Source organism: Cornus florida, unplaced genomic scaffold (assembly GCF_030987335.1).
Source record: "Cornus florida cultivar Cherokee Brave unplaced genomic scaffold, ASM3098733v1 CherokeeBrave_3.0.0_Hap2_Chr03, whole genome shotgun sequence".
Classification (NCBI taxonomy): domain Eukaryota; kingdom Viridiplantae; phylum Streptophyta; class Magnoliopsida; order Cornales; family Cornaceae; genus Cornus; species Cornus florida.
The window spans coordinates 76,020,606-76,045,381 of record NW_026775573.1 but is presented as its reverse complement, the minus strand read 5'-3'; the positions used below and the strand labels follow the sequence as shown (position 1 = coordinate 76,045,381).

At 37.1% G+C, this 24,776-nt stretch overlaps 1 protein-coding gene across 1 annotated transcript; it reads right to left on the bottom strand.

Moving 5' to 3' along the window:
* Positions 1-23,158: 23,158 nt before the first annotated feature.
* LOC132298840 (dirigent protein 23-like) lies at positions 23,159-24,251 on the bottom strand. The gene has a single exon (XM_059795179.1). It carries the CDS (start codon positions 24,249-24,251, stop codon positions 23,691-23,693), a length of 561 nt encoding a protein of 186 aa, XP_059651162.1. The 3' UTR covers positions 23,159-23,690.
* Positions 24,252-24,776: the final 525 nt, after the last annotated feature.

The following is a 24,776-nucleotide window of genomic DNA, read 5'->3' as shown; positions in this document are numbered from 1 at the left end:
CATTTGATTGAAAGCTTGATGGTCGTTTGCTTGAGATAGTGTATTTGATTCTACACCTTAGTTTAAGTAGTTCAACTATGGTAGCTTTTGATGGAGCATTCTTGTTTTGATTAAGTGAACTTCTTAATGATTATTAAGCAACGGAGTTGCTTTATATTTCTTGACCATTGCATATATGCTATTTATCCCTAAATTTAGACCTAATCTAGCATGTACTTAGGGTGTAGTGTGGATTCATCTCCCTAGTCTTTTCTACTTGTATCTCACTTCTTCAATTTCATTGCAATCTATTGTTTTATGCATGTTAATTTCTTAGTTTAGTGACAAACACACAAACCCTTTATAAACCCCTCATCACTCTAAAATGACTTTAGATACTTAGGTTGCCTTAAGACTAGCGCAGTCCCAGTGGTTCGACTTACCCGTCTAATAGCCCTATTTTACAATGATTCGTGCTATTGCGAAGAGGGTTGATTTATAATTGATTTCGACCGTTGATCAATTTTTGGCGTCGTTGCCGGGGACTGCAAACGGTTTAGCGACCAAAGTTCTAGGGTTAATTTTAGTTTGATTGTGAATATTGTCTCATGTGAATACTCCTTGTGTATTTTTGATCATCTTCATGTTTGTGAGATTCTAGGGTCTCGAAACTCGCCGTGGGAACGCTAGCAAATTGTAAGTCTAGAGGCCCCCAGGTAAGTCTCGTGACTTCTAGTTTCGCATTGTGAATATTGTGCATGTGTTTAATTTAGCTTGTGAAGCCCTTATCGTGGCCATTTATTTCCTATCTTGTTGATAATTGAGGAGAAAGGGATCATTGTATATGGAGTTGATGATAAAGAATTGTTGTGTTGATTATGTTGTGTGTTGTTGATGTTTAAGTCCTAGATGGAGGGTATTTATCTTCCAACTCAATTCTACACACCACATGAGTTTTGTGCATTTTGCTCTCGTCATACACATCATACACGAGAATGTCTTCCAACGAGACAATTCTCGGACTTCTATCTAGAGCAACCAAATGAAAATTTCTTTGAACCGGGTAGTGATCCATACTTCAATGGTTATAACTCGGGTTGGGGAGACCAACAAAACTTCTTGTGGCATGACATAGGAAATTCAACCCCACAATCTCATATGCAACCTTTTCAACCCAATGATCATTCTTTCCCGCCCTCTTCTCCTTGTCCACCGTCTTCATTGGATGAATTTATTGCTGCCAATGAACAAATGATGGAGTCTTTCCACACGCAAGTGATGGAGTCCAATAAGCAAATGTTGGATGACATTGTTGGCATGCAATCCACTACTCATTCTCATTCCCAATCTAGAGTAGAGTTAGATGACCAAATAGCTCAAATTTAACAAATGGTTGATGCTCTAAATCATGAAAATGAAGAAGAATTTTCCATTGAACTCGTGGCCAATCCAAAAGAAAATTCTATGAATGATGAGATTACTCCTAGTAACTTTCAAAATGAGAATGATCAAGTGGTCATCACATATGAAAATGATGAAATTGTGGTTGAAGATCAAGTTGTTGCCATGCATCAAAATGAAGTAATTGTGGTTCAAAATAAGGAAAATAATGATGATGAGATTGTATCCTATAAAAATCCAGCACAGCCCCTACATAATCCCTTGCTTGATGCACCTCCTTTAATGGAGGATCCTCTAAAAACATGCTTAGCTCATTTTAATTATGCAGATTTTGATGTTGCCAATTCCATTTGGGAGGTAGAATTCTTTGCTTGATATTCCTCCACCTATTCACTCTCTTCCTTGGGCAACATCAAATGTATCACTCTCTTGGGAGTTTGCGTCTCATCCCATTCCCTCACTTGAGTTGTCTCAAGTTGTTGAGCTCGAACCGCCGGATAAGTGTGAGGAGGATGCTGAAATTTTGAAGGATAAGTTGTCGAGCATTCCCGTGCTCAATATGACCCTTCAAAAGCCTTTGCTAGGTGCACCCTCACCTACTCCATCTTCCTATAATCCAAATAAGCCCCATAATCCAAAGTTCGTCATTGAGGATGAAGAGTGGGTTGAGGTCTTTCCATTACCTCTTTTCCACTTTTGTCTTCAAAGTCTTCCTCCGCTTTTAAAAGAATTATCCTATCTGGGGAAATATGACTCTCTAGAGAGACATGGTATAGGGTAAGGAGGACCAACTTGATCTCGGTGCGTCTAGCTATCGACGCTAAATTTAGCACTCATAGGAAGCAATTCTTTCAATTTCCAAGCTTCCCTACCTTCTCAAATTGCTCGTGCCTTGAAATTTTCTGGGAAATGGTTTCGAAAAACCAAAATTTTGATTTTTTTGAAATGGTCTTCAGTTGTGTTCCACAATTTTAGACCGGCTTCTTAGACCTTCTCAACTCTTGTTTTCATTCCCGGAAGTTTCCGGCTCTATCAGGCAATTTTCTCGGACTTTCGACATGGCACTCACATGCATAGCCTCTTCTCTTCCTACATTGTTGGATCATGATTCCTCAAAATCATCCATACATTACATTGAAGTTGCAAAAAGTTGAAAAGTTTCTTAAATGCATTCTTGTAGAAGAGAGTAGTTGCAAGGTCTCAAAGTTTTCCCAAATTTCATTCATCCATTTATTGGCAAAAAATTGCACAGTTTGAAAAATTTTCTAAATTTTCTATGCATTGCAATGAAGTGTAGAGTTTGACAATTTTCCCTTCTTGCATTAGAATGGATTGAAGTTCAAAAGTTTGAAAATTGTCCATGCATTAGAATGAAGTTGAAAAGTTTTCAAAATTTTCCATCCATGCATTACATTGGAATGAATTTGCAAAGTTTTAGAAAAAATTTCAGAAATTTAATTCATGCATTGTGTGATGTTGCAAAGGTTCAAAAATTTTTCCTACATTCATCCATGCATTTGAAGAGACCAAATTCCATCCATGCATTTGAGATGAAGTGCAAAGTTTAAATATTTTCCCATGCATTGGCTTGCAATTTTTCTTCCATCTTTAAAAAAATAAAAACTAAAAAATAAAAAGAATAGATAAAAAAAAAATAAAAAAAAAAGAAAAAAAAAAAATAAAAACCATGAGCTCATTCATCCATGAATGCATGCATGCATTGCATTCATGCATCATCACCTATGTAGTCAACTTCCTTCATGCAATTTGAGTTCATGCATTCTTTCATCCATTCAATCTGCTAGAAAACCTCATGCAAGCTTTTAAGTTTCAAATTTTGCAGCCTTTGCCTTCATGTTTCATGCAGCCATGCATTCAATTTGCATTCATTCATCCATGCCTTCTAGTTTGAGTGCTAGCTGCTTTGCCTCCAATATTGCATGTTCCCATGTTGCAATTATCAACAATTCATGCATTCCTTCATGCATTCATCCATGCATTCAGCCATGAAAATTTCATCCAACCTTTCAGCCCCAAGTACCCTTTTCCTCAATTTCGAGCAATCTCAGCTCCCTTTGGAGTGCTCGTTGATGCCCTTCAAATTCAGCCCTTCATGTGCAGCTACTGTCTCCATTTCGAGCACTTGAATTCCAATTTCGAGTGCTCGAACCTCCATCCCAAACATCCCAAGCACACTGCCTCACATTCGAGCACTTGAAGGCCAATCCAGAGTGCTTGAAACTTCTACAAAAACAATTCCGAGGCTCTGCTTGTTTTTGGAGCACTCGAAGCTAAATTTAGAGTGCTCGAACTCACCTTCTCTGTCTCATCAACCCACTTCCAGCTTCATCTTCCTCTCTCTCTCAAACCACACCACCCCAACATTCCAAACCCACCAACCATGCACACTCCCAAGTCTCGGCTTCCCTCACAACAAACCCAACACCTCCACTTCGATCATCAACCATTCCCCACAACCAAAACCAACTCTCCTCCATGTAAGCAACCATGCTTGCAAACTAGCTACAAAACACCCCAACCCACACCAACTCCTCTCAACCAAACCACCCCGCAACCACTCAACCTCATCCCATGCACAACCTCACCCCCAAGCTCACCACCCTCTCGGCATTTACAAACCCAAACCTTCCACCCCTCTCAATCACCCAACTCATCATCCCCATGCAACCCACTTCAAGCCAAACAATCAAACTTCCTCTCTCTCAGCAACATACACCATTCCAACCATCAACCAACCTCACCTCATGCATCCCAAATCCTCACTCCACCTGTAATCCAAATCCTCACACTCAACCAACCTCTCTCTACACAACTCCTCAACCACCATGCTCGACCACATTATGCCAACCCACTTCCCTCAAACCCAACCTCATCTTAAACCCACCATCACCACCCTCCATTTCTTGCAACCTACCCAAACAACCCAACTCATCCTCAAGCCACTCCCAAACCCCTCTCTATCCCATCCACACACCAAACAACCAACCTACCTTCTTAACCATCCACCACTCTCCACCCCAGCTTGCAAACCATGTAGCTTAACCTCCTCCAACAACCCTGCATCCCAACGCACCATCCCAAAAACTAGCCTTCTTCCTCTCGGTTTCAACCCAAACCCTCAACCATGTAAGCTAACTCCAACACAATCCCATCACAACCACCCAATCCTCACAGCAACCCACCCATAAACCCACCATGCATCACCATGCATGCACACACTCAACCAACCCACCCACTTAGCTCTCGGCAATATACACCATTCCAACCAACCGACCTTTCTGCCAAATTCTAGAGCACTCGAAGCCAAGCTTCGAGTGCTCGCCCCTTGCTTGAGTTCTTACACAACAACCACCCGAGCCTACTGCCTCCACTTCGAGTGCTCGAAGTGAAGCTTCGAGCACTCGACCAAACACCCACTTCCTCTCTCTTTTAAAACACCCTCTCTCACTCGAAGCTTCCTCCATCTCTTTCTTTTAAACCCACAAACCCATCTCACACCTCACAACCAACTCCCTCTCTCTCGGCTTATTACCTTCCCCAAACCAACCAACCAACCTCCCCACTCCTTCTCCCTCTCAACCTAAGCATGCACCACACCCTCACACCATCACACCACCTTTCTCTCGGCAACCTCCAACCAACCCATCCATGAACCACATGCATGCAACCCACTTTCTCTCTTTCCCCAAAACAACCAATCCAACTCTCATCCACCACCAGCCAACCAACATTGCCACCACCCCTGCATGTCTGCATTTCCCATTTCCCATTCTTTCCCAAGGTATGTGAGCTTCCTATTATTCTCATTTCCTTGTCTTTATTTCATCATAAGGAGGATGGGATTGCATGTCGGTGATTTTGTTGATGCTTGTGTTGCTTGTTGTTGATGATAGCTCTATCCTAGAGCTTGTTTTCTTGCCAAAATTTTTAGGTTTGCTCCTCCATCCCACTCACTCTCACCTTCTCCTTTTTGTGGTGCACGCCAGGTGTTCGCTAAAATTCCTCAACCAAGTCCACCTCTCTAAATGTCTCGTGCCGGTCCTTCTCGCCCTCCTAGACCCTCTGCGGGTGCCCGTGCTGTCAATCGTGAGCGACCACGTGATCCTTGGGTTGGCAAACAACTCAACTACGAGCTTTTTTTTCCACTCATGGATGCCTTTGACATTCTACCCACTACTTCGTGGGCTGTAGCCGAATTGACTAACCGGCGTCTGCAGCACATTTGCACGCCCCTTGCTAGGGTTGCCTACCCCTGTGTAGTGCGCCTCTTCTACCAGAATCTCCAATGCCCTGAAGAGCCACCCATTTCTCTCACTACATCCATTGATGGCACCATTTATGCCTTCACTATGATTGACATCATTTAGGTTTCTGGTTGCCCCATTGAGTGCCCCGATGACATTGTCAATCGTGAGAATCTCCCTTTATATGAGGATCCAGGTACATTAACTGTGGAGCAGGTTGTCGCTGCCATTTGCAACGTGGATGACCCTCATAGGCCCCGGTCTTTTATCCGCAAAACCAATCTTCCAGAATGCCTCTGGTTCATTGACACTATTTTCAAGCACAATGTCTGCCCTTTGGTGCATAGCACCGAGCGTAGGGGCCTCCTTTTGCAAGCTTTATATTCCATGGACCAAGGCCAATGGTTCTCCATCCCGAAGCTCATTTGGACCACATTTATGAAGTTTTGGCATGACGCTCATAATGCACGGGCTCCGCGAGTTGAAAATCGGAAATTGCCTTTGCCGTTTTTCATCACTCGGCTCCTAAAGTACAAAGGCTTCATTGTTCCTCCCCATGAACCAAAAGGTGAAAAGATTAAAAATTTTACCAAGCGCCGGTGGATCAATGTTCTTAGCCATTCTAGTACCCCTCAGCCTGCTGCCCCCCTGTTCATCCAAGCTCCACCTCCTCTTCTTTCTGAGGATGCTTCCCCGGCAGCAGCCGCTTCAAGGGTAGAGCCTCCGGTCGACTCTCAGCAGGACCAGGCTTTCATCCGGGCTAGCATTGCTGGTATTCATGAGCGGATGGATCATTTTGAGAATTCGTTGTCCGCGTACACTCGGACTATGTGTGAGACTTCTTCACGTGCCGAAGAAGATCGTCGTCTTACTGCTGAAGACCGCCGTGTCGCAGCTGAGGAACGTCATTTGGCTTCTGCCGAATGGCGTAAGACTCAATCTATCCTCCATTCCATCCTCGCCCGTTTACCCTCTGACCCGTAGCTTGTTGTGCGTGTTGGACCTTCTCTTTTTGTTCATATGTAAATATTTCTCTTGTATCTTTTGTTTTACTTTTGAACTTTCAGAATTTGCTATGTATAGGTTGCTCTAGTAGATATGATCTATGTACAGCTCTTTTGTAATCATGTAAACTTCCTTTTGAATGCAAATTCTCTCTTTTCTGTCAACTTTTTATTCATTATTTTTTTTTTCTGTATATGTGCTTGTGCTATTAATGCCCTTTGTGGTTGTTTCTTTTTGTTCTTCGTCATACTATCCAGGTGGCGCAGTTCATTTCAAGTTTGGGGGTTTTGTTTCACCATGCCATTTCCTCCCCCTGGGTATTTTTGTTCCTTTTTATTCTCTGTCATTTTTGTCATCAATTTTACTCCATATCCCACATTGAGGACACTGTGTATTTCAAGTTTGGGGGTATTTTTGGGTTCATAATTTTTGCTAAGCAATGATAATGGAATTTGAAACCTGTTGGAGATGAAAGCATATATTTAAAACCTTGTGTATAGAAGCAATTGAGAATTTTTGAAAATAAATAAATTTGAATTTGAAGTAATCATGCAAAATACAATGTAGCCTGTATAAATGCCTCAATTAGATTCTTGCTGGATTTACACTCTTATAAGCTTCACAATGCACAGATGCACATTGGAAACTTAACTGTGAGACATGCAACTTGATTGACCTTAACCTTGGCCTCGTTAATCTGATTTGATGAACCTGATAGATGAATATCTTTGGCATGATATAAGTTGTCAACAAAAAAAAAAAAAAAAAAAAAAAAAAAAAAAATGAAGATGAGAAAGAAAGAAAATAATGACCAGTTGAAGTTCGTAACCTTTCCAACTCGAGCTATTAAGCCCTATGGAGTGTTTCTACACTTAACACCCTAAAACCGTCTGGTTTGGGAGTTATTGGCCTAATGCTTGCTACATGGGTTGGTTAGAAAGTTTAAAGGACTTAAACATTGCACGGTCATTCAAAAAAATGTGTGTAATAAACATGGTTTGTTGGAATTCGTAACCTTTCCAACTTGAGCTATTAAGCCCTAGGAATGTCTTTACACTTAGCACCCTAAAGCCGTCTGGTTTGGGAGTTGTTGGCCTAACGCTCGCTACATAGGTTGGTTAGAAAGCTTAAAGGATTTCAACACTGCACAACCATTTTATGTTTCACTTTTGAGTTATAATAAATTCTTAATAGGCAACAAAAGTTGTCTTAAAAATAAAATCATGCCTTAGGGACTTCATGTAAAGGGGAATTCATTGATTTGAAAACTTGTGCCTTGGAATTGGAAAAGAATGTAAAAGTCGCATGTTGAGAATTCAATTCACTTTCACTGGAGTTTGAGTTATTTCCATTTAAGAGATGACAATTGAATTATTTATATCGACTATGATGTTGATGCATGCATGTTGAAATGGTTTTTTGCCAATTTTTGTATCAATGCTTCATACATGCAAGGTAGTCTTCCCAATGATCCCGTCTCCAGCTCTTTATCTGTTTCAAGTTGTATTTGAGCTATGTTTATGTTTATTGCCATGGTGGATATTTTTGTAATACCATTCCCATGTTTTTCATTCCATTGAGCTTTGCATTTTGGTTTTGCTAAGGGACTAGCAAAATGTAAGTTTGGGGGTGTGATAAGCGCCGAATACTGTATATTCAAGCGCCCTAAATTACATTAACAAAGTTCATTAATTGATTATTTTATATAGATTATCTCCATTTGCATGTTTTTGTACATTTTCAGGTTAAATTGCAAAAAGGAAGCAAAAATGATGCCTTGTGGAATTTTGAACAAAAAGGGTGCCAATTCTGAAATTCTGGCAGCAGTAGAACCTGACTTTTGTCGCCATTTTCGACCTAGTAAACTCAAGAACTGGACTTCCATCATAACATAAAAGATTTAGAGCTCTGAATCAGATTTCCAAATCTTCAAGCGGTTCATCATTCGGAGTTCATAGCAGAGAGTTATGATCTTCTTACCAGAGGTGCACAGAACTGCCTGGCAGCACTAAAGTGCTGCCTTTCTCCCCATTTTCGACCAACCAAACTTGAGAATTGGGTCTTCATCAAAACATGAAATTTTTAAAGCTCTGAATCAGCTCTCTAAATATTCAAACAAATCATCATTTGGAGTTTGGAGTACAAAGTTATGGTCATTCTTCCACAGTGGGTAAGAGATGGGCAAGAATTGCATGTTGCTCATTACACTAATTTCGAGTGCTCGAGATCACCCTTCGAGTGCTCGAAATTCTGGCAGATTGCACTCGGAAATGGCTCAATTTCAGCCACTTGCACATTGGTTTCCTCAATGCCATCTTCCTTCTTTATGAAGTGGTTGGAGGTGTTCCTTGGAGGAGAGAGAGCCTTGACTTGAGCTTGATAAGAGAGAGGGAGGACCACATAGATGTTATCATTCATTCTTACAAGATTAGAGGAGAGAGAAGAGAGCAAGGAAGAGAGTGTTCTTGAGTGCTACAGTAGAGCTCAAAAATGAAGTTGTATTCTTCTTCTTCTTCTTCCATTTTTGTATCAATGGAGAGCTAAACCTCCATCTAGGGAGGTGATGAAGCCTCCTCTTTTGATCATGTTCTAGATTAGGCTATACTTTTGGGGACTATAATGTATAATGTATGGTAGTTTCATAGTCTTAGAGCATATTCCTTCTTGTAATGAATTTTAATGTGTAAATGGTTGATGTAAGTTTATTGTCGTATCTTTGATGATTCTTGGATCAATCTTATTGCTTTTATTTTCATAGTGACAATGAAAATATAGACTATGAATGTTTTTCAAGGCATGTTGATTTTGAAACTTGATATTCCATTGCTTAGGTACCTCCTTTGATGGTTTATACTTGATTCCTACCTTCATGTGCTTCACCATTTGATTGAAAGCTTGATGGTCTTTTGCTTGAGATAGTGTATTTGATTCTACACCTTAGTTTAAGTAGTTCAACTATGGTAGCTTTTGATGGATCATTCTTGTTTTGATTAAGTGAACTTCTTGATGATTATTAAGCAACGAAGTTGCTTCATATTTCTTGACCATTGCATATATGCTATTTATCCCCAAATTTAGACCTAATCTAGCATGTACTTAGGGTGTAGTGTGGATTCATCTCCCTAGTCTTTTCTACTTATATCTCACTTCTTCAATTTCATTGCAATCTATTGTTTTATGCATGTTAATTTCTTAGTTTAGTGACAAACACACAAACCCTTTATAAACCCCTCATCACTCTAAAATGACTTTAGATACTTAGGTTGCCTTAAGACTAGCGCAGTCCCAGTGGTTCGACTTACTCGTCCAATAGCCCTATTTTACAATGATTCGTGCTATTACGAAGAGGGTTGATTTATAATTGATTTCGACCATCGATCAGGCCTCCGGCCTCATCTCATACATATCAATTACATTGAAAGGAGTGTACTTAAGTACATATTACATACATGGAATCAAATATACATATTTTGACATATAAGTCTACAAAATGACATTTCATGCTAACATTTGCATGAAATAGAAACTTGAAAGCTACACAACATCCAAGGAATGCTGGGCTTCATGAACCAAGTCTTCGTACCTGAAATATGCCCCAGTATCGTAGGGGTGAGTAACATAAAGCTACTCGTAGGAGATGAGCATGCATCGACCTAGCATTTTACAAATTTATCACCTTAAGGTGAAACATGTTAAAGGGGTTCATGCCACCTAACGTCTATATCGGAATGAGACTCAAGGAGCATCCTAAGCTACCTTAGAGTGTTTCTAGCATAAATCACATCATCTATGCCATTTAAACAATATGGAAGCACGTTATACAAAGCAACAAGATATAGGTTCTTAAAGGTATTAACTTGCAATCTCGAATACAGAAACAACTAAAGTGATCATGTCACCTAACGTCTATGTTCTAAATAAGTCTAAGGAATCATCCTAGGCTATGCTGAACAATCAAAACGCAATTTACAACTTCAATGCAATCTAACCACATAAAAACATACTATACAAGGCAACCAAATACAATTTCTTAAAGCTATCAGCTTGAAATCTAAAGCACAAAAACAACAGAAGTGGGTCATGCCATCTAACATCTAAGTTATAAATGAATCAATATGATCAATCCTGAGCTTTATTGGAACGTCAAAACACGATTTTCAATATCGATGCAATTTAACCAACATTGGAACTTCCAATACAACGCATAAAGCACAATTTCGCAAAGTTAATATCCTGTAGCTTAAAATGGAACGACAATTAAGAAACAACAAGTTACAACATCATCTAGTTATCAACTTGAAAATGAAATGCGAAATCAAACAAAGTGGATACTCAGACGTCACGCCGGATCAGACCGACAACATAGTTATTTTAGGGTTACTAACCTATGGGTAACCTCCCTACGTGCGCACTAGACTACATATAGAGGGACTATCCCCCGTACTAGAACCACATCCTAGCCATAGTCAAACAACGACATCCCCAAGTTTCCAAAATCAACAAGTTGTGCAACAACGCATATATCAACAGGAATATGCAAGATAATCAACTATCTACCAAGCACAACCAAATTTGGAAACCTATACAATCCATGCTCTAAGTCCACAACTAATATGATGTGATGAATGTCGAATCTTCAGTGTGTGATTCGTTACACGCTATGCATGAATGATGTTAAATACGAAGTGTGCAAATCATTACACAAGGCAATGATATATTCAATAAAGAAAACATATTCTCATGAAAACAAACATAGCAACTATGTTATCCAATGTTCAAAACATAGCCAAATGAATATACAACAAGTCTAAGTCCATGATTTGAATATAGAAACCACTTCTAAAACACAACTAGATCATGGAGCAAATTGATAGAATTTAAATAGATAAACACAATTAAATTCTCTAGATTTCCGATTCAATTTCAACTAACCTCAATTTAATACATGTCAAAGGGCTTGGCAAGGTCATCACCTATATTCATTCTAAAACTCAAATAGGTTGTTAGAACAACAAAGTAGAATTTTAATTAAATCATGCTAATTTAAATCCCAAGGTTTTAAAACAACTTCTAATAGTCCCAAATTAATATATACTAGTAAACAAGTCATGGCCAATACAAATATCAAGTTAAAACCTTAATTAAGCTAATGGGACCACGAAATAGATTTTAATTAATTCTTTTAATTAAAATCTCTAGATTTTTTCAAACTTAACCAAATGCTCTCAATTTAACATATCTTAGAGAACATGCCAAGGACTAATGTAATATCACATTTCAAGCTTATTTCATGCAAGTTACACCTATGTAAATTAAACTTTCACTAAAGTTAAATATAAAATAAAGGTTGCAATTCTCATACAATTAATCCCAATTTAATACATGTGAACAACCACACCAAAACTTAATTTTCTAGCATGCCACAATTCAATTCCAAGTTGTATATCACCATGAGGATTAAATTTTAAATAAGGAAATTAATTAAATGAAAGGTTTTAAAACCTCACCGAATATTCTAAATCAAATATATGTGAAGCTATATGGCATGTAGATCAAGAATATCAATTCAGAATTCAAATGGAGTGAATAGTGCACTCGAGGTAAATTAATTAATCAAATTAATTAATAATTACTAATTTTCAAAACACCTCCAATTACTTTCAAATTCAACTATGTTGAAGAGCATGCTAAGGCCTAATATAATATGCTAACACATATTAATTTCAAGCTAGTTAAGGCCATGTGAATTAATCTTTCACCTAAGATAAATATTAAATAAAATCTTTAATACTTATTCAAATGTTCCAATTTTAATACACGACAATGAGCATATCAAGGGGCAATATAAAATCATGCTACATGTTTAAACCAAGTCATGAGCAACCGGAAAAATTAGATCCCGTACAAGAAAAATAAATAATAAAATCTCTAGATTTTATATTTAATCATGCAAACAAGTAGTATAACCATCACAAACATGCTATATAATAAGAATTTAAACCGAGAACATCTCCTACCTCAATTTGAGATGAAAATCCCAAAGGCCCACCAAAATAAAAGTGCTCCGAATTCGACGATACCGAAAGGTTTTATCGGGGACAACACCGTGAATAAGAATCCGCAAGAAGCCCTATGAAAATCATAACTTGACCTCAAAACCAAACTCAAGAAATGGTCAAAACTAAATTCTAATAAGGGGGAAAGGTAGAGCACGGCGAGGAGAACAACAAACGTTAAGGCCGAAGACTTTCCATCAAGGAAAAGTGAACCAAAAGAGGAGAGAGAAGATGGCAGAACCCTTTGGGTTGCCATGGGAGCTCCAGGTCATGCATGAAGAGGGGAGAAGATGAAAAATGAAATATCTCACCCCCCTTTTATAGAAATCTCAAAAAGTGCCCCGAACGGGGCCCGACAGGTCTGAAAAAGTAAAATTTGACCAAACGCACTCAAATGGAAAAACTTTGTGAACAAAAAAGATTCAAAATGATAAAATATGAACAACGGAAGAAAAAACGTCAAAAACCAAGTCTCGAGCAGAAAGTTATGCCCAAAACAAGTTTGGCGAAAACCGAGGTCAGAAACCCTGAAACTGGAAAACATCGACCAGGAGGAAATTCCAAGAGTACACAACTCGACGAAATGTGAAAATGAATCCTGTACGAGGATCCAGGCTCAAAACAAGACATTTTGCAATAACTTTCATTAATTGCACAATGGCCCCTCCAAAAAGTGAAAACTGCACTTATGGCCCAGAATGAAAATATCTTCCTAAAATATTTTCTTAAAAACCCCTGAAATAAAATATCTTCAAAAGTTATTTACAAAAATACCCCAAGAAAAGAAAATAATTTCAAAGAACTTTGCATCCATGCCCCTGTGGACACCGGGAACAACCAAAGTACTTTCTTGCAAAAGTAAAGATACGTATTTCGAGGAAACCACTCAAGATGAAGGCACGTGAAGTCAAAAACCAACTCTGAGCATGAGAAGTGAGGTTGTGCCAACAATGTGACAAATGGGGAAAAGACAGAATAAAGAAAAAGACGAAATAAGGAAAAGGACGAAAGACGCATAGTGTTCGAAAAGTGAAAATGCAGAAATGACTCGGTCCTCAGAGGAAGTTGTCAATTCACATGAAAGAGTCTCAAAAACCAATTATGAGCACTCGAGATGACACTAAGCAACACGAAACAGAGCTCAGAAAAGAAAATTAAACGAAAAAAATTCATTCGTAAAATTTCAAGAAAAAGGAAAAGGAGGCAAATGACCGGGTCGTTACAATACTGTTAATAGATGATTTATTTTGCTTAATATTACTTTAGCAATGTAAGTGGATATTATATGATCTTAAGCTTATATTAGAAGTATAATGTAATCGTGTTATTCTTTGATTTTATTATGCTAAAGATTTAATCAGTATGAAATTCTAATTGAATTTGCATGCTGATAATGGAGGATTTAATTGCTTAAATTTACCTTGTATGGATATTAGCATGGAGCTATTAGTATGGATATTATATGATTCTAATCATGGACTGACAGTATAATATGATCATGTTGTTATCTGATTTTTATTATACTTGTTTATGGAGTTAATTAATGTGTAATTTTAATTATTTCATCAATTATTGGACTATATGGATGTAATGCACCGGTATGGGACGGTGGCATTCTAGGAACGGATTAACCAAAGAAGTTAAATCCTACTTATTCTGGTATAAGGGAATGGATTAACTACAATATTAAATCCTACTTATATTCATGTCAGGTCAATGGAACAGTTGGATGACATATCGGATTTTATTTTATATATGTATAGATATATGCCATGATATGAGCTTGAGTCTCAGAATTATGGTTAGGGTGCGTATATTGCCTATGATGGATAACTGGATATAGTAGACATCTGGGTGCCCTGGTAAGTCTAGGTACACATGCCCATTTTATGTGCGATTTGCATGTTACCTTCTATTCTGATTGAGACAGACCTATAGTCCAGTGAGCGTCCTATAGTGTGTATCTATATATGTATATAAACTACTAGTTATTGTTGGATTGACTAGGATATATATGTATATCGGATTTCTGCTTAGACTGTAGTAGAGTAGAACTTGTTTGTGACCCACCATTATTTTTCAGGTGTTCGTTAGGACTAGGGATTGTTCATGCTGAGCAGCGATCATCTACTTCATTCTTCTGGGTTATCTACATAGGAGTTTCCTTTATGTTTCAGTGTTTTGATGTAGACAGTTATGACTGACACTTGTTCAGTTGGGATTTTCTAGGGGTCCACATAGTATGGATTCCCGAGTTGTATTACTATTGGAGGATTGGATGTATCAGAATATTTTATTATTTATGAAAATTTATTCTAAGGATTTTTTTTAATGGATTATCATTTTAGTTTTATTCAGCAATTTATCTATTCTTAGTTATCATATTTATATTTTGTGTTCGATTGTTACCTATTTGTTTTGATATCCTCGAATATTCGGGCATGGGCCTAGCCAACCCGCATCCGGGAATTCAGGGGCATCACACATGCTTTGTTGAATATTGATGTGGTTATATCCCAATTGAGCTAGTTGTGCTTTGAAAGCTTTCATTCTTGACCAAGGTGGATAACAAACCCTTTTCACTAAGTAGCCAGAATTTTATGCATTGAATTTCTCGCGCCGAAAGATGGACGACCCAAACTTTAGGTTATAAAAAGTGAGGACTTCTTACCTAAGGTGAGGAGTAGGAAGTGATTAGATGGAGGTTGTTTTGATTCGTAACCTAGTTCATTTGAGCTTGTAAATTCTTAGGGGTGTCTTTACACCTAATGCCCTAAACCGTCCGGTTTGGGAGTCATTGACCTAACGCTCGCCTCATGAATCTTCTAGAAACCTTAAGAGATCACTACATTGCACCATGCTTCCATTTTTTATCCCATTGAAATAATAATAATAACAGAGTGAAAAGAATAAGTGCACCTAGTCAAATAAAACTTTAATAAGAGGTTCACTCTTTATCTTGATGATCGGTACTAGATTTGTGTGCTAGCTTGAGGCCAGTTGTGACCATTTCATTAGTTGGTTAAGATAGCAACATATTTGATACCGGTTCACTTAAAAAGGATTCTAGAGTTGTTTTGATTTGCATGATCATTTTGCTTAATGTGTGGATGACCATATTTGCTTGCATGTTGTTGAAATTTTGGAGAATTGCTTATAGATGGTTGAAAATTTGCATACTTGAGGTAGTTTTCTCCCAATACTTGTTTGGAATGTTGGTGCCTCTTTAGTGAGAAAGAGTTTAATGTTTGTGGGTATCATTTCTGAAAACCCTCACGAGACTTCACTCGTCCACTAGGGTAACCTAGGGGTTTAAAAGGCTTGTTGCATACGCTAAATGTAATCGTGTTCCCTACGAAAGTGGTGTTATCCTTTTATTGCTTTCTAGTTTATAGTTGTAGAGTTGATTATTTCTTTCTTTCTTTGCAGTTCATTGTGAGAGACTAGCAATATCTAAGTTTGAGGGTGTGATAAGTGCTCAAATGTTGCACATTTTAACACCTAAGCTAGGGTATTTTAGTCCATTCATCTATCTTACTTTCCCATTTTAGTTCTAATTTATGTTGTTGTCTATTTCAGGTTAATAAGGTTCAAACAGGTTAAAAAGAGCCTATTAGCTTCTTTTTGGAGTCAAAAAGAAAATTAAAAAAAAGTCAGAAAAACTGTACTAGACAGTTTTTGATCGATTGAAGTAGTTCTGATCGATTAACAAGATCTTCGATCGATTAAAATGAAGGCGGTGCCAGCTCAGTAATCTAGATAAGGCCAAGAAGATATTTTATGTAATGACCCGCTCATTTTCCTTCTTTTCATTTTTCTCAGATTTTTACGGATTTTTTTTTTTTTTTTTCGTTGATCTTTTCTTTTCTGAGTTTAGTTTCTCATTACTTAGTGTCATCTCGAGTGCTCTGGAATGATTTTTGAGACTCTTTTCCTTGGATTGACAACTTCTTTTGAGGATCGCATCATTTTCACATTTTTTTTTCGGACACTATTCACTTTTCGTCCTTTTCCCTATTTTTTCTTTTCCCCGTTTGTCACTTTGTTGGCATAGCCACACTTTTTTGTGTTTGGAGTTGGGTTTTGACTTCACGTATCTTTATTCTAAGTGGTTTCCACGAAATACATATCTTCACTTTTGCAGAAAAAGTACTCTGGTTGTTCTCGGTGTCCATAGGGGTATGGATGCACAATACTTCAGAAACTTTTTCTTTTCTTGGAGTGTTTTTCGTAAATATCTTTTAAATATATTTTATTTCAGGGGTTTCTAAGAAAATATTTTTGGAAGATATTTTCATTCTGGGTCATTAGTGTAATTATCACTTTTTGGAGGGGTCATTGTGCAATTAATGCTAAATGCCTTGTTTTGAGCATGGATTCTCGTACGAGATTAATTTTCACTTTTCATCGAGTCGTGTACTCTTAGAATTTAATTCTGATTGTTTTTCTCCAGTTTCAGGGTTTTTGACCCTAGTTGCGCCGAAACTGTTTGGGGCATATCTTTCTGTTCGGAACTCAATTTTGTACACCGTTTCTTCCATTATTCATATTTTCTCATTTTGGTTCTTTTTCGTTCACTGAGTTTTGCCGTTTGAGCGCGTCTACTCAATTTTTACTTTTCCAGACCCGGTGGGGCCCGTTCGAGACACTTTTTGAGTTTTTCTATAAATAGGGGGTCTTTAATTGAAAAATTAGATTTCTCTCTCTCTCTCCCCTCTCTTGGCCAGATTCCATTGCAGCCAAGGGCTGCCACCTTCTCTCTCCTCTTTTGAACTTCTTCCCTTCAGTGAAATGCCGTAGTGCCTTAGTGTTTTATGTTCACCTTGGTGAGACTTTCGATTCTACCGATTTGAATCTCGTTTTGGCCATTTTTTGAGTTTGGGTTTGAAGTCAAGTTGTGATTTTGATGGGGCTTCCTTAGGGTTCATGTTCATTGTGTTGTCACCGACAAAACCTAGAAGTTTCGTCAAATTCAGAGCAGTTTCATTTTGGTGGCTTTTGAGATTTTCATCTCAAATTGAGGTAGGGGATGTTATAGTTTATATTTTTGTTATCTTGCATACTATTGATGCTTATACGACTTGTATGCATGCTTTTGTTCATAATCTAGAATTTAATTTAATTATTTTCTATGTTTAAGATTTAATTCTTATGATGATATTCAACTTAGAATTAAATTGTGGCATGCTAGAAAATTAGGTTTTGGTATGTTTGTTAACATATATTAAAATTGGATTATTTGAAAAAGAATTGCAACTTTTATTCAATAATTTTCTTTTGTGAAAGTTTAATTCTTATGGACGTACCTTACATGAAATTAACTTGTGATATATTTTTAAATTAAGTCTTGGCATGTTCTTTAACATACTTTAATTTGAGAGCATTTGGATAACTTTAAAAATCTAGAGATTTTAATTTAAAGGATTAATTAAAATCTATTTAAAGGTTCCATTGGCTTAATTGAGTTTTTAACTTAATATTTGTGATGACTAGGACTTGTATACTAGCATATATTAGTTTGGGACCATCTAGAGTTATTTTAGAATTTAGAGATTTAATTATCATGATTTAATTAAATTCTACCTTGTTGTTCCGTTGGCCTAATTAAGATTTTGAATGAATATATGTAATGACCATGTTGTGTTGTTTAATATGTATTAATTAGGGATCATTTAATTGAGATTTGAAATATAGAGAAATTAATTAGTTTATTTAATTAATTTCTGTTTCTATTGCATTAATGATTTAACCATGTGTTTGACATTGGTTATATGGTTAAATCATAATTTTGGACTTGTATTAGATTCTTCAGTTTATGTTTTCAATATTGAATGATATTGTTATAGTGTGTAACGAATCGCACACTAAAGATTCGACATGTGATGTTATTATAACGTGTAACAAATTGCACTCTGAAGATTCAACATTGTCATCCCATAGTAGTTGTGAAGTTAGAGCATGTATTGTGTGGTTTCAATCTACTCGTGCATGGAATGTAGTTTCGTACTTTATATATTTCATATTTAAGTTGTTAACTTATTTATTTTAGAGCCACTTGGGACATTGTTACAGAGATATGGCTAGAGTTTGACTCTAGTACAGGAGGTATGAGTTCTCCCTATTTTATAGTGCGCACTAGGGTGGTATTCCAATGGGTTAATACCCGGAATAACTGTAGTTCTTAGCTTTAACCAAGATTTGATGTCCAAGTCTCCCACTATTTGATTTCACATTCAATTCCAAGTTGACAACCAATGTTTAATTGTGACTTATGGTTTTAGTTATCAATGATTTAATGTTGTTAAGTACATTTTTGCATTATGATTTGTAAAGAATCATCGCAGGCTTTTAATGTTAAGTACATTTATGCATTATGATTTGTAAGGAATCATCGCATGCTTTTAATATTGTTAAGTACATTTATACATTATGATTTGTAAGGAATCATCTCATGCTTTTAATATTGTTAAGTGCATTTATGCATTATGATTTGTAAGAAATCATCGCATGTTATTAATGTTTTGTAGTACATTTATGCTTTTAATGTTCAAATGTAGCTTAGGAATGATCCTATAGATTCATTTGGAACATAGACGTTAGGTGGCATGACCCACTTTAATTGTTTTCGCATTTTAGATTTTAAGTTAATAACTATGAGAATCTATATCTCGTTGCCTTGTATAACATGCGTCTATGTTATTTAAATTGCATGAATGATGTGATTTATGCTAGAAATAATCTAAGGTAGCTTAGGATGCTCCCTGAGTCTCACCTTTGACATAGACGTTAGGTGGCATAACCTTTTGAATTGTTTTGCATTAATGTAATAATCTTGTAAAACGCTACGTCTTTGCATGCTCATCTCCTACGAGTAGCTTTATGTTACTCACCCCAAAGTTACCGGGGTTAATTTCAGGTACAGGATTCAAAATCTGGAGATTTGCACTTGCCTTAGGTGATTTGTAGATTTGAGGTTTCTTTAAATGCATTCTTGTTCACATGCAAGTGTTAGCATGCTTGAGTTTTGCCTATGAAATATAATTTTTCTAACTTGGAGGCTTGGCATGTCAAATTTTGTAAATGAATTGTAATAAGGCCATAGGCCATTGTAGTATGTTTAAAATGTCATATTACACTTGCATGTATGTTCACATCATCACACGATAGCATATAATGCAATTTGATCATACTATGGGGTATCCATTTGAGACTTAGGAACTTCTCTTCATTTTTGGTGCATAGCAGGTTCATTCTTCACATTTTAGACTTGTTTCAGTCGATTAGTGGCTTGTTTCAGTTGACCGGCATATATTTTGAATTTCAATTGAACAGTAAAGTCCAATTCCAATAGCCATTTTCCATTCTGAGCCACAAACCGGTTGACCGGTTTGTCATTTCAGTCGACCGAAATGAAGGTTCACTTCCTTTATTTTCTTGGCTCACTTCGGTCGACCGAAGCATCATTTCGGACGACCGAAATGATGCTGCCTTGTAGGTTTTGTTTGGTTTGGTGCTTAGACAGGTTAACTCCGTTTGTCTGTTCCCACAGGACCTTGTCTATCTTGTTTAAGCTATATTATTGCACACATTGTCTAGTTTGAACTAAATCTTGTTCCTTTCGTTGTCATTGGTGCCATAGGGTATCATTTAACCCTTTCATTCTAGCTTCCGTTTCCAGTTATTTCCTTGAGTTCCGTGATTTCATGGAAGGTCACATTGGTGTCTTGGGGATGATTCATATCTCTATAGACTTTGGTTTTATCTTTCGCTTCCGCATTTCGGATCCGTTACCGGGTCAACTTTTGGGTCATCACTGACGCACCGAGTTAAAAAACTTGGGCCGTCATATTTTTCATGCCACGTCAACTTCGATCGATCGAAGTAAGTTTTGATCCATCGAAGCTATCTTCGATCGATCGAAGATCCTACTGACAGTGAGCTGTTTTATTCCCAAGCATGCCCGAACTCCACCAACTTTTGTAGTTGCGGGATTAAACCAATGAAATGCCTATTTTCTGACTTATTGCTTACTCAAAGAGGCTTCTATTTAAATGAAATTGGACTATTTTGTTAGGGTTCCAACTTTTGTTCCCATCTTTAGCTAAAAATAGTATAGCTCTTGGATAATTTTCTCTCTCTAGATTAGGGTTTTTGGAGACCAAAGCAAGAGGAAGAAGATAGTGCATACATTGAAAAAAGCCCTTGAGGGTTGGATGATAACAACCATGAGTAGCTAGATCCTTCTCTTGGGGCTAGAAATAGCTCCTAGGCTTGCCTCCTAAACTTTAGTACTTTGTATTATTGGGAATTTTAGTTGTAATTGATGTTTTGACCTATGATTATATAAATCTTGAGTTTCTACATGATTTGTATGGATTAATTCTTCCAATTAATCTTTTATTTCTATTCATATGTCTATGTATGTTAGAATGAATGGTCATGTGCTTACACTAGATTTTATGAGTTTAATGCATGTCTATGTGTGTTGGAATTGTAAATCTAGTGATGGTCAAGGCATGGTACTTAATTAGCTACTCTTGTAGTTTATTTGATGGATTATGCTTATTTCTTGATGGATTGTGCTACCTCATTAGTTTAATTAGTTTAATTTCCTTATCATTAGTATAATTGTAATGTAGTTGCTTTAAATTCTTAGATTAGTAGACAATCCATACTTGTTATTTGATGATCCATGCTTATGAGTGAAGTAGTACATTTCTTTAGATTTTAGTGTGCATTAATTGTGGATTTATTGAATGGTTAATGGCTTAATTTGATAGGTTCTACTACTCACTAGCTTGATTAGACAATGTATGTTTATTTTGTCATCCATGATTTGTATTTCAATTATATGGCACACACACTTGTTTTACAACATGGAATCCCCCTAAATTGGCAAATGCTAAATGTTTAGTAAGGTGAAGCTTAGTGGTGAACTCTATGCCCCAAGACTTCTCTCTCATTCTCTTCACCTTAATCTCTAGATTGTTTTTAATTTGCATGTTTTTAATTAAATCATTAGCTTAATTCAACCAATCAAGCCTCTCTTTGATCATTCGACCTACTAACCCGAATTCGATTATGTAGTACCTTGCAAATCCCTTGGGATGATCCTTACTCACTCTTGTTACGTTAGTAGTAGTAGTGGTGGTTTTTATAAATTTTAATTTGACCAAAGAGACTTTACTTGAACCACTCTCACACATTTTGGCATATGCGAGCGACCTCGTGTCATCTACTATCCGGTTGAGGTTGTCTTATGATCCAGTGAGAGTCTATAGTGTATATACTATTGTATATTGACCTACATAGTTATTGTATGAGTCGGATTAGGATGGATCGTATATCGGGTCTCTGTTTGGGATGTAGTAGAAGGGCTTATTCGTGGGTTTTCACACACCTTTGTTGTTACCTTTTCAAGTCCTTGTTAGTTCTAGGCGTAGAGTCAGTTCGTGTAGAGCAAAGGCCGGTCTTTTTCACTCGTCCGGTGTAATCAACGTAGGACTCTACATTATGTTTTTATTATTTTTGAGATAGACATTCATTATTTATTTAGCAGTTTGGGATTTTTATTAGGGGTCCACATAGTATGAATTCCCGAGTTGTTCTCTGGAGATTTATTATTAGTATGGGAATTTATTGGAGATTATTGTACCAAAGGATTGGTTATTAAATTATTAATTTAGATTTCCCTTTCAGTGTTATTTACTTATTTTATTATTATTCCTCTTGTATCCTGTACTTATTTATTATTATTGATTAGCCGATATCTCTTGATTTTGTGCACAGGCATGATCAACCCTTGTTCCGAAATTAGGGGTGAAATTAGGGGTATCACAATGTGTGTGTGTGTGTGTGTGTGTGTGAAATTAGGGGTATCACAGTGAGTGTGTAAACATGTTTATATAGAGTTTTGAAACCCTCATTTTACTTGGAAAATAAGTCAATTTTGTGCATAAGGTTGTAAAAGAAAGTCTATACAGAATAGGAAGTTGACACAGAGTAGGAAATAAAGTTACCAAAAACTACTGCAGAACTTGAATTGGTTCAGCTGCCCTTGAACCGGTTCATGTTGGGCAGGGGTTTTTATTTATTTATTTTTAAAACGAAGCTTTAACACTTGAACCGGTTCAGCTGCTCTTGAACTGGTTCAAGTTGGCCAGACCTGAACTAAAGGCTTTTACACTTAGAAAATTTTGGACAATGCTTATTTTTGAAAACATGCAATGCAAGTGTCCTTACATCCTAACTAAAACTTCCTAAGATGTTGTTCTTACATTTTTTGAAGTTATCAAGCTATTGATCAAAACAACTCTTCAATTCCGCTTCGATCTCAAACTCAAAATTTGAACTTAGAATTAAAATTCGATCGGACTTGTTTTGATAACAAAATCTGTCAATTATAAATTTTATATCTCACAAAATCAACTATATTTTTGTAAAACACTTGATGTCAACCCGTTTAAATATTACTATCATGTACTTTCGAAATCTTTTGAAATTAACATTCCAAGTCAAGCTAACAAGAAAACAATATGGATGAAAAGTCAGAAAACTCCTTTGTAAAGTCCCAAAGCATGGCATACTAGAATCAAACAAAACATTCTAGCTTTATTGGAAATGAAAGACGGTACTAAATATCGGGGGGCAAAAAAAAAAAAAAACGAAACCAAAAGAAGATAGTACTATTGACCAAATGCTTTTATGATCCTTGAATTGAATTTTATTTGTAAACACATTTAATCTTACTTTGCTGCATTTGGAGGAGTATTATGTGACTTTTTGAAATCAAACAAAAATTGATGAAATCTAACCGATGAACCACCTTCTAATCTACAAAGCCTTTTTTTTTTTTTTTTTTTTTTTTTTTTTTTTTTTTTTTTTTTCTTTGCCACAAAATATGTACATAGCCCGTATATGAGACGAGGTCAGATGAATTGACATTGAAATTTCATACTGAGAAGTTCCATAATCCAACCAAGACCTAACAATGAAGGACTATGACATTATACTCAACAATAGCATCACCCGATGTAATATTGAACGAATGTGTCTTTGCAGTGGCAATTCCACGAGCCAGTCGAAAAACACCAGATCCACCAACAATGGACATCTCCCTGTACAAATTTAATACCTGGTTTCGGCCTAGGACCGCAAGAGTGCTACCGTTGTACTTTCCATTTGTGAAATGAAAGTTCATGGTCATAAGCAGACTGAACTCATCCAATGCTGCTACACCATGGAGTCCCTGGGCTCGACCTATGATCTCCGATGTGGGCTCCGGCCCAGCGGTCAATGGGTCATCGGCCATTATAACTAGACCGAAAAAGGTGGGCGATTTATCAATAATGTTGGACTGGGCCACCCGCATTGCAGTTGGGTTCTTGCCACTTACTATGTCATGGAAATAGAAGTGAAGCTTTGTTTTGTGACTGAGCTTTTGGAACCACTCTTCAACTGCTTTGGGCCCTTGAGAAATTCCATAAACCGTTGGCATTGCCATGACCACTAAGCAGAGTATTAGGACTACAGATAGCTTCCTCATCTTTTTTTTTTCGGAGAATGAAGCTAATATTATAATAATTAAAGGAGCTGTACATATGAGGCCTTTGGCCCAAACAATCCATACATGATGGAAACCAAAGCCCAAAGGCTAACAGATACAAGGGCTAGGCCCAATGAAATCAACAACAGAGCATCAAATAACGGCTAATTAGCCGTTAATGGTGGTCTGATACACATCCGGTGACTGGCTTTTGCAGCGATTGAAGCTTAAAGGCTTCAAAACTTCAATCAGGTGGACGCGGCGGCGGCCGGCAACAAGACGGTGAAAGATCCCAGTCCTTGAGAATGTGATGCGCAGCAATGGAATCCCTGAAGATCCCTAATTTCATCATAGAGGTGATGGTGTGGGAAATCCTTGCCCGAATTGAATTCTGTGATAGCTTTGATCCACGGAAGATACGGGTATTTCTCTCCTCCCAAATGTGATATACCAAAGTCGCGAGGCAGAGCTTTCTAAGTAGATTCCATGGTGATGGAGAAGACCACTGGATACTGAAGACTGAAG